The sequence below is a fragment of the Hydra vulgaris genome, chromosome 10 (assembly GCF_038396675.1).
Source record: "Hydra vulgaris chromosome 10, alternate assembly HydraT2T_AEP".
Classification (NCBI taxonomy): Eukaryota; Metazoa; Cnidaria; class Hydrozoa; order Anthoathecata; family Hydridae; genus Hydra; species Hydra vulgaris.
This window is the reverse complement of record NC_088929.1, coordinates 25,770,515-25,787,500: the sequence shown is the minus strand read 5'-3', so window position 1 is coordinate 25,787,500 and position 16,986 is coordinate 25,770,515. Positions and strand designations below refer to the sequence as shown.

Here is a 16,986-nt window from a genome sequence, read left to right as displayed (position 1 = left end):
GTAGATGTAGCAGCACTCCCTTGCGGGTCAGGCTATTTGTCAGTCGATGTAGCAGCACTCTCTTGCGAGTCAGGCTATTTGTCAGTCGATGTAGCAGCACTCCCTTGCGAGTCAGGCTATAAGATAGACAATGTATCAACACTCCGCGCATGATTTACAGTAAAAAAAATAAAAATAAAAACATTTTATTAAAAAAATTAAAAGTAAAAACATTTTATTAAAAAAAATAAAAATAAAAACATTGTTTATATTGTTAAAAACATTAAGAATGTTTTTAAAAACATTCTGTTCAATTAAATTTGCGTTTTTGTGGTTTTTTTAAAAAACGATTTATTTGTAATTAAATTAATGGTTTTTACTTTCATCCAACACGAAAATATTGGACGAAAGTCAAAAGTAATTAAAAGTGACGTATGTGTTGGCGTAAGAATCACTTTTTTCCTTCCGCTCTTCCCAAAGACAACAAACTATAGATCTATATATATATATATATATATATATATATATATATATATATATATATATATATATATATATATATATATATATATATATATATATATATATGTATGTATCTATATATATATATATCTATATATATATATATATATATATATATATATATATATATATATATATATATATGTATGTATATATATATATATCTATCTATATATATATATATATATATATATATATATATATATATATATATAGAGAGAGAGAGAGAGAGAGAGAGAGACAGAGAGACAGAGAGAGAGAGAGAGTGGCCTCATTGTCAGGCTGGCTAACACTCTGTATATGTGTGTGTTTATTTATATATATATATATATATATATATATATATATATATATATATATAAACCTCAAATAATTTTTAAAAGAATCTTTACAAGCAACAAAAAACTGTGTAAAAAATCAAGATAATTAAAAGTTAAGATAACTCAACATAGATGAAAGTATTTTTTGTTTTGTTCCACGTGATGCTATAACATAGGGTGCTTGTACTTACTATCATAATGCTGGTTTCATTGATATTATAAATTCTATCAGGAGTGAAATTATATTTTTTTTTAACTTTTTTATAGTTATCATAAAACTGATTTACATTGTGCTGATTGAAACTTGTTAAACAAAGCAAACTTGTATTTTCAGGTTTTTTAAGTAAAAGTTCTTGGTGACATTTCATGAAACCCTTCAACCACTCTATACCAGCTTGTTTATTTTCCATCCATTTACTTGGACATTTGCAAAGTTTCATAGCATAATGAAATGCTAATTCTCTTGCTTGTTTACATATTAAGCCATAATTCATTTTAGAGCTTTTTATTAGATAGTCTCTTAACATTATTTCCTCATCTTTGTTAAATACTTGTGCAACAGTATATTTAGTTGTCAAACCAAGCTTGGTCTTAGATAAATTTTTATACTTTTTTATTCTGTAATGTAAAGTATTACATTTTATATTATAAGTTTTAGCAGTTTTGCTTGGCCTCATTAATCCATTTACAGCTTGGAGAACAGTATTATTAATATCTTTCTTCTATGACTTTTGTCACTCTTTTTTTTTTATAATTTTGAACCATTTTTAATATTAGACAATCAAAATTCAGGCCGTAATAATCAAGCAATACAGTGTAAGAAGTTTAAATGATTCAAAGGTGCCCATTTGTTTTATTCAAAACTGCCCCAACAGCATTTTAAATAATAAACAATGATTTTTTCAAACAAAATTATCTCAATTATTGATATTTTCTGCTTAATTGTAAATGTTATGAATTATTCTATCTTATAAATAACATTAAACATCTTACAAGTAAGAAACGTGGTCAGGATAATCTTACAACTTTACATCGAAATGTTTACGTTTTGTCCTCAAAAATAAATCAATCAAATATTTTGTCCAGCTTAGGCAAAATGTTAGGAAAAACAGGTGACAGGTGCGAGGATAAATATCATCTTCACAAAATATTTAGTTTTATTAAGCTTGAATACAAAAACGTTTCAAAAATGCATTTTTTCAAAGCTGCCCCCCTCTCCCTTATATATACAAATATATATATATATATATATATATATATATATATATATATATATATATATATATATATATATATATATATATATATATTTGGGTGTTGACTTTTTTACAACACATATGTTCTATATTATTTTCTAATGAACATTTATGTATAACAACATAAAATCATATTCATTTACATTATATTTTTAAAAAGATCACCCACCAATAAAAAACAAAAATATTTCTAATCATTAAAACAATATTGTTTTTGTATTTGCAGTTTTTAATTAATTTTCTTTTTTTTACATCTTGATAATAGACAAAATAAATTTTAAATTAAGTTTCTCAGAGTTTATACATCGAGACAAGTCATGAGCAACTTTTATTGCTCTTTCAGCACATATATTACTGCGCTGGATGTTTGCAATAATTGATGGTTCTTTAGTCCAATGCGTTTTCAAACAAGTAAGAGCTTTTTGGCAATTACCAACTTTCTTGATATCTTCTTCAAGATCACTAAAATCATATATATTAAAAATATGTTTTCCAAACCATATTCTGTGCCAGTTACCACTAACAAAATTACAAACTACTTCAAGTTGTTCTCTAGATGAGTTAACAAGAAAATAACTTGAAAGTGCATAAATTGCTCTTGAATTCTATCGTGCACAGTTAAGAGATGGTAATGTATTAGGAAAATTAATTTTAGGAACATATCCATTTTCTTTATAAAAAAGATATGCTTTGCATAGAATGTAAAGCCATTTCATATCACCTCTCGATCCTAAAATTTTGCAGTTAAAAGAAGGACCACTACTGTCAAATGCTTCGACAAGATTTTTATAATATTTAAGAATGAATTTAATAAAAGAATAGTGTAAGTCAGGTGAGGTAGACTTTTCAGGACATACAGAATCAATGACCAACTTCAAAACCTTGTCCAGAACATGATGATGTCATGTAACATACTGTGGATTATCAAATCCAAGGTCACTAAATTTTTTTTGTAGTCTAGTTACTGTACCATTTTTTTATATGAATTAACAGCAGTTGTATCAATAACCATAGTATCAGAATCAGTATTAACATCAGTAGAACTTCTGATGAGTTTTCATTTTGGATGTTTCTGATCCTCTTTGATGGATGAATTTTTGTTGGGTCAGCTACTTTATTAGAACAACAGCCTGCTCTTCCTTGTGTTTCTATCTGCATATTTTAAAAATTTTTGTCTTCATTTGTTAGCCACGCACCTTTCAAATCAGTAATGTCAAACAATTGAGTAAAAGAAGTGTTAACTGATTTTTTTGGTTTTCTTGAATATTTATTATAATCTGTTATTAGATTTTTTACTTTATGATGAACAGATTGCATTGATAAAGTAGGAAATAAAATTTTTTGCCATAATTCTCTCAGTTCTAAGCAAATTATTTTGATTCTATTTAACTTTTTCTAAACACACTATTGATTTGAATCTTCTAATCAATGTAGCGTTAGATGGCATTTGTTTAAAACTGTTTAAATTGTCCATACTGACTACATGTTTTCTAGTAACATTGTGAAATCTATTTTTTTCTAAATTTTTTGTCCAATTTTTCTTACTTTTGTTAATTAAATTCTTTGATTGTTTATGGGATTCTAAAAAATATAATGTAACTGAAATTATTCCATTATATTAAAAAAGACAAATATTTGAAAAATATTTTTCAAAATGAAATGAAATTATCTTTGATTTGCATGAAAGGTAATATTACAAATATATTATGATTTATTATTATTTGTTAATGGTTTCAGAGATGACTTTTAGTGTGTTTTTATTCTGTTTTGTGATTTATTTGGTATATATATTAGGCCATCCCATAATTTTTTTTTGACAACCAAATTACATGCGGAGTCGCTAATGAGTGGCGTAGAGGTCATATTTATAAGTCAAATTTTTTTATTTTTAATTTTTTCCTGTTAGAAGTATTCCCGCCGGTCGTTCGAAGTTACGCACTAGGCAATTTATGACCAAAATTGAGCAGTTTTCAACACAACGGCGCGAATCGATTCTGATGTCGAATCCAGTTAATTTTTTCATTTATATTCTCTTCATGTGTTCCCATACCAAAAAAAACACTGTGCTTTTCGAGTTAAGAAATACACAATGCCTACCGTTCACTGATTTTGATAGAAAAATCAACATTTGTGTTATTTCAAAGTGCCTTTTTGTTGATCTATGAGGTCATTTTCAGTCATGGTGCAATATTTTTTTTTTTTTACTTCTTATTGGTATCAAATGATGTTTTTAAAAAAATTACTTTTATTGGAACCTAAGATTAAACAAAGCCAAACTTAAAATGGTTACCCCCAAAAGATTTGTTATAGGACTTTAAATATTTTGCTGTAGATTTAACTAGATCAAAATGTGTTGATATATTTCAGAAAATATCTACTTAGATTTTGTGTGTGTTATTTTAAATTCTCATTAAATTTTAAGTGCTCATCACAGAGCACCGCGGGAAATTTTTTTACTAGTAAATGTCGTTTATATGACTAAACCGGCATCAATCCTCGGACCTCCGATATTAAAGTAAGAACTCTAAGTACTGCCATAGCTGCTATTATATTTATTATATATATAATAAATTCTTTCCTTTAAGACACATATCTCTAAAAATCACATAATTTAGTTTTTTTTTTAATACATTTTCAAGGTTTAGAGTCTACAGTAAGGTAATTCTAATTATTAGAGATATTGGAAAGGTTTTGAATTATTAACTCACAGCCAGTAGCGAGGGAGCAGGCGTTGTAACTGACTCCTTGTATCCATTCTTCGTCTTTTTAAATGGCTTTTTCCAAGAGTTTTTCATTTGGAGAAGGTTCTGAAGTTTTTCCTCGCTCTTCGCACGCTCTACATTATCTTGAATGCGTTTTACTGCACATTCTGATGAGTCGTTAACAACTTCGACAGATTTTACGAAGCTTTGAAACTCATTGTATCCTGGAAATTCTTTCCAAAAAATCTGAGGGAGTTTCATCCATAAACATTTTTCAGAAGTATGACCTAGGATATCAAAAATTAACCAGGAATCTGGCGAAATATATGATTCAAGACCTGGTGGTTGATCTATATTAAACAAAAAACTGCTATCAGAAAGGATTTTAGTTTTGGTTCTAACCGTTCCTATATTTTTAATGCCACTCCGTTGGGTTGAATAAAGAACTTTTGCCATCTTTTCCATTTTGATGTAGTGATCTTTATTAGAACATGCTAGCGCCAGCACCACGGTTGATGGATCCAAATACCACATATGGTTTCGCCATGATTTTAATACCACTTCTGCGGCAGGCTCATACGCATTGTAATGGCACATCTGCCAATAGTTTCGTTGATCCTAAGAGTGTGAGTTAAAAATAATGCAATACAGATAGTAAGTAAGGTTGATAATGACACCTCTAACATCTAATGTAATAAGTGTCATTTATTTATGTCATTATTCTAAAACAATTTAGTTGGTATTTTTTTGAAACAAATTATTCTTAAATTATGAGACTAATATAAAAATATTTAGGAAATTAAGTTTTACTTCAAAAGCTGCAGAATCAGAAAACTGGCAGGTCAAAAACCACGATGCCCAGAAAAGAGAAATGTATTCAGCCATTCTGTTGATCTCTTTGACAATTTCGTCACTCAGAAAAAGAACCTGTCTGATCTTAGGGAGAAGTTCATATAGTACAATGTACATATAGTACAAATTGAACTTCATATAGTACAATGCCTTTGCCATGAACCTGGCGTGTGAAATAGCTCCGGTTTTGTGAATTTTATACCTAACTGTCTGATCTTCTTCAAGGAACATAACTACAAGCTCTGCCAGTTCACAATAATCTTTGCGCTTCTCAAAAGTCTAAATGTATATAATTTACAACTTAATTAAAAACTTTTATGTTTCTTCTTTCTATTTTTATAGTTGGTATATATATTTGGTATAAAGTTGTTTTAAAGTAATATATTTCTTTATTTTAACCTTACCTGACTATTTCTTAACTTGTTTTTATCTATCAGGTCCTTGCAAGTTTTTAGCGCCAATAGAGCCTGCTTCTCCAACCAGGTACCCTTAACATTCTGGTGATTAAATTTCAACAGCATCTTCTCGTTGTTTGCATCAATACCATGCCAGTTCTGCTTTAGAGATTTAAATAGTTGATTCTCTGGTCCAACAGATTTGTTTACTGCAACTTCATTGCAAAAGTGTTTTATATGGAGCTCTCCTACATGATGGCGGCAGGCTAACAAGAGCAATGGTCGGCCATGAAAATTAGCTAATCTTGCACAAGCTCCTTTTAAATAGCCAGTGTTTGAAGCAGTGGTATCAAAACAAACTCCGTGGATGAACTGCCCTAGATCAAAAGAATCTAATAGATTTTGAATTGCTGTGAACTGAGCCTCACCACTGCCGTGTTCCAACCCTGGAGCGCCTAACAGATGGGACTGATTGTCATGCCTTATAAGCACACAAATTCGGTCTTTTGTCTCATCTATGCTACCCGTATAATCTTTGATAATTTTGCTATCAAAATGCACAATGATGGGTTTGCCGCTCGTCTTAACCATACTGGTTATGTTTGCTCTAAGAACACCAGCATCATTTCTTATTATTGTATCAAAAATCCTGTGAGTTGAGCTATGGGATAATGTTACATTTTCTATATCTCCACCGGCATTGCAAAGAAAAGAAGAGATAAGTGCTGTTGCCTGGTTAGTAGATATTCCCATCCCAATAGCAGTTCTGGCAGTTTTTGAAAAAATGTCTTTTGGTATCTTTAGAGTCATATTTTTAACTGTCTTCTTCTTTGATGCGTTACCAATCTTAAAATCATCTTCGGAACATGTATCATTAGAGTCATCAGTAATCATTTCACTTTCAGAGGAAAATCCGGAGAAATCATGGAAAGTTTTTTTTACTATACCAGAGGTTTTAGAGTTATTTCTTGATGCAGATCTATTACTAACATCTACAAACCGACCGTCCAACGCTCCAATCACCATCTTTCTGCAACTTAGCTGGTCCCGTATGAAGGTTAAATCTTCAATCTTATCTGCTTCCAGTCTTAGCCTATCAGTCTTTAAACTACGTTCAAGAAGCGTAATGTCTTCTCCAGCCCAAAATAATCCTTTAAATTTAATTTTATTAGGTAAGAACAAGAAAAAGTAAACTATTTACTTCACAATAAATTAGCTTAGTACTGGCTGTTTGACTAGAAAATCTTAACAATAATATTTATCCCCTACCTGTCATTGATTTCTCAAATTTATTTCTTGTCTCAAGATAACCAATTCCAATTTTTTTCTGGGATTTCTTCAATGCTATGTACTTTTCTACATACTTCTTGACATGATACATCATCCTTTTGTCACTGATGACTTTGAAGCCAGTTTTTCTCCAAGGAATTAAGATTCCGGAAACCGAATTCCGGTTTATAAATTTCTATTCGCGCTGATCATTTGAAACTGCCCATAAAAACTCAAAAAATGTAAAAAAGTTAAACTTTAAACGAATGGCGCGAGAATAAATACTCATCCAGAAAAAAAAAAAAAAAATTCATTAACAAACCAATATCTTAGGAACATTTTAAGACACTCCGTGAAATAAAATTTGTTCATGAGGGTCAAAATGGGATGGCCTAATATATATATATAACATACCCACCCAATATAACATATTACCTTTTCAAATAGCTTAATATTAATGTATGATTACTGTGGCAGGTGGCTTTTTAAAAAAGTTAAATCAAATAACAGATATATCCAAATAATATACATGAATACTCATCCACTAATGTTATAGTGTTTCAAAAATTTCATAAAAAGTATTAAAAGTCAACACCCTAATATATATATACATATATATATATATATATATATATATATATATATATATATATATATATATATATATATATATATATATATATATATATATATAGAAGTGGAGAAAAAAAAGTGTTCGGTAAATTATAAATACCAATCTGCCTAATCATTGTTATATATAGAGATTTATAAAAAGGTGGCATAATGGTTCATACTTCATAAAAAGGTTACAGGATGGCATATATATATATATATATATATATATATATATATATATATATATATATATATATATATATATATATATATATATATATATATATATATATATTTATAATAGATAAACCTTATTTTATTTATATTTAGATAAACCTTATTTTCAATATTTTTTAGGCACTTTCAATGTATTTGGGTGGAGCACCAGCAGGACCTGCTGGCACTGGAAAAACAGAAACTGTTAAAGATCTTGCTAAAGCTTTAGGATTGTTATGTGTTGTAACAAATTGTGGTGAAGGCATGGACTATAAGGTTTTTTTTACTGCATATACCTATATTACCAAAAACAAAATAGCAGTGCTCTAAATTTTTTTTAAATTTTTGTGTGCCCATGAGCAAGTAAGCAAGATTGCACTGGTGTACATATTATTTAATGAAGGCTCTATGATATTTTGATAAATTTATTTATAATAATTATAATACTGTTTTTATTTAATTTCTTTATACAATATTCAAAAAAATAATTTTATTTGATCAAGAGATCAAATAAAATTATTTTTTATTTGATCTCTTTATTATTGATTAATATCATAATAGTGTTTTGTCTATTGAAGTTATTTATTTTTATTGCTTTATCAAAAAATTTTGCTTATTATGAACTGCTTGCTTATAACTGCATAATATGTTGGCATTTTTCCTGTCCTAATCTCTTTTTTAACTTTTCTCTAAGTATCATCCTTAATGATTTTAAAACTTCTTTTGGGAATATCTTGCACAGAGCCTTATCAAGTAAAAAAAACGCTTTCTTGTTTCTCTGTTAAAATTACACAAATTAAAATGATATTTATTAGACATTATATATATTTATAAAAGTAATGTTCAAATATATGACTTTCAATTTATTTTTTCTAATATAAATACTTTATCATTTTATAATTAAATATTTCATCAACCCCTAGCTTAAACTTAATTCACGAGTTTAAATACCTAATTGCAAAACAATGGTAATATTTTTGTTTATTTGTGAAAATTTCACAAATCGCAAGAATTTTCAGATACTGTTTGTTTTAATTTTTTAAATACTTTTGAGATTCATGCTAATCTGTTTCTATTTATTGAAGTTTTATTATGTTGCCAATATGTATTAATAAGAAAAAACCCAATTATATCAGTATGGAAATTCCATATTTAATAGCAGTTGCATGTTTCAATAATCAATGTAGAGAAAGTCCAAATGATTGTGTTCTTTTTTGGAACTCATAATCTTTGATTAACTGGTCTGTTTATTTTTTTCTGCTGATTCTAAGCTTTTTTTTAAACAAACTTTCAAATGTTAGGCGGCTCATCATTCCGCAATGAAAAAAATCTTGTAATATTTAATATATTTTAAAGTATTGTTATAACACAGTGCCACAAAATGCAAACCAATTTGAACTTTCTGTCCGGAGGAAAACCTCAGAGTAACACAAGAATGAATTTTAGTAGATAGCACAAGAGAAGCTAGCTTTTTAGAGCTGTGCCCATTATAGTATTTGTAGGAAAGAGAAACAGACAACATTACAATGATGTGATAATGGTTGGAAGTTGGCAAAAGCTTTAGAAATGTCAAATGCTATAGTCTTAACCTCTCCACTTCTATCTAATGCACGATAAAACCTATCAGTTATTACCGTTAACAAATCAGCAGTAGAACGAGAAGATAGAAAAAGTTATAAGATTTAAGATGAGAAATTAAGTGTTTGTTAATTAATGATTCAAAAACCTTGCTTATGATAGGAAGAAGACTAATGGGACGGTAGTTAAATGAATCAGATCGCTCTCCAGAATTTTTGAAAAAAGGGATAACAGATGCCACTTTCCAGCATGCTGGAAAACAAGACTCTGATAAGCACTTGTTAAATAGTTTTAACAAGTTTTTTAGACAACAGCTCCGGAGATACCTAAATCTAATTATTACATTCATGGGAGAAAAATTGATTTTTACTTTTTAATGAAAATCAATATTTTCAAATTAAATTTTTTCTAATTTGAAGTTTAAAAGTTTGTTTTTAAAAACTGCATTTTATTTTTATTGAAACATAAAGTGTTGCTTTATTTTGATTTGATTGCAGTTGAAATTAAATCCACAAAGTTTGCTAAAAAATAGTACTGTACAGTTTTAACCTTTAAGTGTTAACCCAGCTTACTTTTCTCTCAAAATTACAAATAAAGCAAAAAATCATGATAAATTCCGAAAAACTGTATGTTTTCTTTGCTTATGAAAAGCCAACAAAGAGATGACTGATTTTTTGTTTAAATGTTCACAAAAAGATTTTGCTTGTGAAATTAAATGATCTGAATGCTTGACTTATTGCATTTGAAAAATAAAACTTAATAACACTTTACTAATTAGCACTTCCCAAATGGTTCACCCTAGAGAACAAATGGTTCACCCTAAAGAAAAATCAAATGGTTCACCCTAAAGAGCAATCAAATAGTTCACCCTAGAAATCAATCAAATGTTTCACCCTGAAGAACAATTATCTATTAAGAAATAATGTTCAATGTGCTTTTCCATAATTGGTGGAGATCTTCCTCAGGGTTGACCTAAACAAACAGTTAGACAGAATTTGTTGAATTTACATCTGAAAGAGTAACTGAAACTGTAAGATTGAATCAAGAAGAAGGAAAAGCACTTTCTATAGTTCCAATTTCATGGTTGGAATAAAATCTATAATCATGAATAACATTTTTGGATGTGTCTTAATCTTGTGGCATTGGGTTTGGTTTTATATACTTTGTGAATAGTTTGAATGGATCATGAGATTCTGAGTTTGCCACAATATACATTTATATAAAATTCATTCATCACTAGATTTAGGGTTGATGCAAACTTTTTTAAACAATGGTTTGGCAATCCAGTTTGACATTGAACAACAAGGAGATTTTGAGCAGCTAATGCACCTGCAATTGGAAAAAATTATCAAGGTTCAGAAGGTCTTGCATAAAAAATAAATTAAAAAAAGCCAAAGTTTTTATAACTTTCTTTGCTAGACTCTTGGGTACACATTTCGTAAAGCTTTACTTTATTTAACTCTTCTTTTTTAAACATTCATAAGTTTGTTACTTCAAAGAATGATGAACCTAAAAAATACATTTCCTGAAATCACAGAAAGTGGTTTTCCTTCTTCTCGATAATACTGCACTATGAGATGTTGAATAGACATCCCTGTCTATTTATTTGGCACCAAAAATTCTCATAAAAGTAATTATTTTTTTACTGCTAAGTTTATAGTTCATAATAATTAAACTTAAAGTTATTCTTAAAGTCGTACTAATTAATAATGAATCTTTAAATTTAGCACGGAAAAAATTTGAGGATTTTTGGTAGAATGCACCTAAAATGACAGAAGATAGCATAAAACTATAGTATTAGAACAACGACATCAACAACAGCAAGCTATTTATTTTACGTAAATCATTTTTACGATATTTTTGATAATAATAATTATAACAATAATAATAGTAATAATATATTATAATAATATAAGATCAAAAAAAAAATTAATACAAATTATAGTAATAATAAGTATGTTTACAATAATTAAAATTAAAAAATAATAATAATAATAACTAATATTATAATGGTAGTTATGAGCATAAAATTATTTATAATAATAAGTTAATGATTTATTTAGGATGGTGTCACTCATACAGAAATCTGATCAAAGGAGTGACACCAATTTTTAAACATAATATAAGTAATAATAAGCAAAGACATGCATTGAAACATATGGACAGTAAACACATAGATTAAAGCACATAGAACATACATTAAAACACACATGTAGAAGTCATAGTTTGCAGGTTTTAATAATTTAAAAAAAAAGAAATAAACAAAAAGTACTGATAATAATTGTAGTAATAGCGAAAATAAAATAAAAAATAATATTTTAATCGTAAGGATTATATCTAAAAGTTAGAATAAAAAGATTTTTAGAATTTTTTTAAATTGTTTAAGATAGAGTATAGGTATTTTAGGATATAGTTTTTTGGACTCATTCAAAATGCATGCCATGCTCTTGTTCCATTCACAGACGCACTGACAAACAACAGAATTTTTACCATACTTCTGGGTTTTAAAAGATGATACATTTAGTTTTCCATTGTGTATATTTCTAGTAGAGTAGGAATGTAATTATCTACTTTTTGTGAACAAGTTTGTGATAGGAGATGGTAAGTTTTTATTTAAGGAGTCAAAAACAAAAAGAAGATTAGCATACTTTACTAGCGCTGGAAATGTTGGAATGAAAAGTGTTTTGAAGGACTTTGATGTATCTGATTTAATTGGTTGAAAGTTTATTATTCTAATTGATTGACACTATCAATCAATTAGAATAATAAACTAAGAGACGATATCAACTTTTTAATGCAATAGTTTCCAAATTGAGTTTTTTAAATAAAAAACTTAAATCAGAATTTTATGTCTTGATAAAACAAAAAAAATTTTAAGAAATAAAAACCAAATAAAGAAAAAATATAGGCCTTTCTGAAATATTCCATTGCATTTTATTATTTTTGTATTAATAATTTATTACAGAAATATGAATTGAATAAATTGTACTTTAAAGCTCAGACAACAAAACACTTACACTCAATTATGATAGCATTTACTAACATTATGGTTTTGACAGATGCTAGGTAAAGACTGCAGTATTTTATTTTCCTAGACTTAAATTGATGTTTTTTTTTTAGTCTATTGGAAAAATATTTTCTGGTTTAGCGCAATGTGGTGCATGGGGTTGTTTTGATGAGTTCAATCGCATTGATATATCAGTGTTATCTGTAGTATCAACTCAAATTAAAACCCTTCAAAATGCTCTGATTGTTGGACTACGAAAGTTACAGGTTTTAAATTGCACAAATATCTATTAAGAGTTTTATTTGGTTTCAAATTTTTAAATAATTATTTGTTTTAACCATTTTTACAGTTTGAAGGTAGTGAAATCAGTTTGGATCCTCGAATGGGATTATTCATCACAATGAATCCTGGTTATGCAGGTAGAACTGAGTTGCCTGAAAGTGTTAAAGCTTTATTTCGACCAGTTATGTGTATTGTTCCAGATTTACAACTAATCTGTGAAATTATGCTGTTTTCAGAAGGCTTTTTGTTAGCCAAGGTGGACTTTTATTTAATTATTAGCCAAGGTGGACATTTATTTGATTAAAAAAGTTTGTAAACAGTGTAAGAATTGCTTAAATGTAGTTGGCATTAAGTTTTCAATTAAAGTACTCAAGTATTTTTTTTTTGTTTAAAGGATTTAGCCAAGAAAATGACTGTTTTATACAAGTTAGCAGCAGGACAGCTCTCTAAACAATCACATTATGATTTTGGCTTGCGTGCTTTAAAATCAGTACTTGTAATGGCTGGTGAATTGAAAAGAAACTCAACTGAACTAAATGAGGTAACAAAAGTATAGTTTTATTTATAAAATATTCCATTGAATAAATGTTTACTGAAATTTTTTAAAATTAAATTTATGTTACCTAAATTCCATTTTTTAAACTAAAATTTAAGGATGTCGTTCTTATGAGAGCTCTTCGTGACATGAACCTACCAAAGTTTATTTTTGAAGATGTTCCTCTCTTCCTTGGATTAATAGCAGATCTATTTCCTGGTTTGGAATGTCCACGTGTAGGCTATAAAAACCTGAATGATGCAATTGAAGTGGTTTTTAAAGATGCTAATTATATTTTAATACCCAATCAGGTTTGTATCTTTATACAATTAAAAAAATGTGTAGCTTCCTTGACTGTGATGACCCCTCTACTTCAGGAAGGTGAGTATAAAAAATTGTTTTTTTATTTAATTGCAATTTAGATTGATAAAATTGTTCAACTCTATGAAACAATGATGACTCGACATACTACCATGGTTGTTGGACCAACTGGAGGTGGAAAATCAGTAGTTATAAATACCTTATCTCAAGCACAAACTAAGTATAATAGTTTTTTGTACTATTAAGACATTTTAAAAATATAACTTTCCCTGAGTTGAAAAAAATGCAATTAGTATTTAAACTTGGAAATATTTATTATGCAAATGATTCGAATTATAAAATTATACTCACAAAAAAAATACTATTAGTAAAAAATGAGCAGGGTCCTCAACTTTAGTGACCTTGTTGACTTTGGAAAAGGGAACGAAACAATAATAAATCTAAAAAAAAAGAATTTTAGTATGCAAATGAAATTATTTTATTAACCCTCTTAACAGTGGAATACTTTTTTTTGTGGGGGATCTTTGCTAATTTAATCCATTGTTTTAAATGCTGTTTATAATTTTTTTTTGTTCAAGTGAGAAAAATTCTTAACTAAAAATTTTTTTCTGTTTTGCCTAAGATGCTGGCAGTCTCAAAAAAAAGCATACTCAACAAAGGCTATACCCGTCCTTCACATATAGGTTTCACTATACTTTTGACGTATATAACTGTCATTCACTGTTAAGGAGTTAACTAATACTCCCTATATTTTTTTAATTTAATTTTATAACTATTAAAGGAAAACTTTAAACAACTAAATTTACACAAGTTACTTATTTTGTGTAATTTGATATGTGAGTAAAATTATCTTCTTAAATAAATTATTTTTTATTTTTAAAACTTATTATAAATTAATAATATAAATAAAAGTTATTATTTTTATGTTCAATTATTCTTGTATATATTTCTACAAGTAATTAGTTATTAAGACTTCATATTTCTCTGACAAAGGCTTGGTATAAACACAAAAATCTTCACATTGAATCCAAAGGCTTGCTCTGTTAATGAACTATATGGAGTTCTTGATCCAGTTACAAGAGACTGGACAGATGGTTTATTGTCTAACATTTTTAGAGATATAAACAAACCAACAGAAAAGAGTGAACGAAAATACATTTTATTTGATGGAGATGTAGATGCACTATGGGTAGAAAATATGAATTCTGTTATGGACGACAATCGATTGCTAACATTAGCTAATGGAGAAAGAATTAGATTGCTGCCTCATTGCGCACTTTTGTTTGAGGTGTTATTTTATATTCCATGTAAAGTACTTCATTTTCTATAGAATATATATATTTATGCTTTAGTTTTAAAATTTAGGTATCTGATTTACGTTATGCATCTCCTGCTACAGTTTCACGGTGTGGTATGGTGTTTGTTGATCCAAAGAATCTTGGGTACAATCCTTACTGGAAGCGGTGGCTTTATACTCGCAGAAACAAATCTGAACAACAAGAGCTGATACGATGTTTTGATAAGTATGTCCCAGCACTCATCAATAGAGTTATAGATGGTGTTGTAGATGGTAGGAAGGAAGGGAAGCTAAGGACAATTGTTCCACTAACAAATTTAAATATGGTTTGTTATTTTTTTGACACTGCTCTAAAATTTGATTGCTTTGTGATTAAATGTTTTTACTATTATATTGTAATTGAAAAAAGTTTTAAATCACAAACCTGCTAAGTATAAAAAGGTTGAAATAAAAAATATCCCCTCTACTACAATTTGGAGGTGGGTAAAAAGCTAAATTGATTAAATGTATTTTTCCCCAAACTCCAACATAAACCAAGTTGCAGTGAATTTTCAACATTCGATTTCCTCCTAACTAATAACTCTTAACTACAAAATAGAAGGACTCAACACACAACTAAAGTTTGCACCTAATAAACTTTTTAAACTTGAGACCAAAACCTGTATAGTTGTTTTGAAAATTTTCCAAAATTTTTTGTAAAGTTAGCAACATCTGAAAAGACATTATATTTGCAGGTTTAGTTATTTCTGATTTTGTGACCAAGGGTATCAATATTCTATCTAACATTTTTTATATTATGACAAATTACCAACTAGAAAGTTGTAGAAACATGATTTTGGTAAAAATTCCAATTTTTTTTTTTTTAATGAATTTGCATAGTTATTGGAAATGCCCTAGAAATGTGAACCTCTTTGCAAATCCAAATTATAAAAATTGGATAGAGAAAGAAAGAAAGTATGAGAGATTTAAAAGATTTTAACCAATAATACAAAAAACAATGATGGTGCTACCTTTTTCTGAAGGATTGGTTCAGAAACTGTAAATAACATCTTTGAACTTGCTTCTTTATGCTCCAGACCCACACTGCAATCTTGTTCTTTGTTGCAATCTTTCTTGCAACCTTGTTACCATTTTTAAAATTAGTATTTGTCTTTTTAGGTATGTAAATTATTTATAAATGTATATTTCTCATGGATTTGTCATTTTGTTAATTGTTAATTTTCATTTTTTTGAAAGTTAGTGAATGTAATGACATTCACTAACTTTCAAAAAAATGAAAATTAATAAAACAGAAGGTTTTTCAAAATAAAGCAAGTAGAACATAATTTTAATTTCAAACTTAATTGTTTACAAATAATTATGTTTGAACATTAGTAGCCATATTAGTTCAGCCATATTATATTAAATATATTATATTAAATATATTATATTAAATATATTATATTAAATATAATATATTAAATATATTATATTAAATATATTATATTAAATATATTATATTAAATATAATATATTAAATATATTATATTAAATATATTATATTAAATATATTATATTAAATATAATATATTAAATATATTATATTAAATATATTATATTAAATATATTATATTAAAAATATTATATTAAATATATTATATTAAAATATATATTAAAATTTATATATTATAAATATAAATATATTATATTAAAAATATTATATTAAATATATTATATTAAATATATTTATGTTAAATATATTATATTAAATATATTATATTAAATATATTATATTAAATATATTATATTAAATATAATATATTAAATATATTATATATAAATATATTATATAATATAATAT

General features: G+C 27.4%; 1 protein-coding gene across 1 annotated transcript in view; it reads left to right on the top strand.

Moving 5' to 3' along the window:
• The window catches only part of LOC100209540 (dynein axonemal heavy chain 10), a 107,052-nt gene that overhangs the window by 58,594 nt on the left and 31,472 nt on the right, over nt 1-16,986 (top strand). The window contains exons 33-40 of the mRNA XM_065807620.1: nt 8,268-8,402; nt 12,825-12,977; nt 13,061-13,249; nt 13,388-13,534; nt 13,648-13,839; nt 13,951-14,069; nt 14,843-15,137; nt 15,215-15,472. Of these exons, the coding sequence (XP_065663692.1) occupies nt 8,268-8,402; nt 12,825-12,977; nt 13,061-13,249; nt 13,388-13,534; nt 13,648-13,839; nt 13,951-14,069; nt 14,843-15,137; nt 15,215-15,472 (1,488 nt within the window). The remainder of the gene's footprint in view (nt 1-8,267; nt 8,403-12,824; nt 12,978-13,060; nt 13,250-13,387; nt 13,535-13,647; nt 13,840-13,950; nt 14,070-14,842; nt 15,138-15,214; nt 15,473-16,986) is intronic.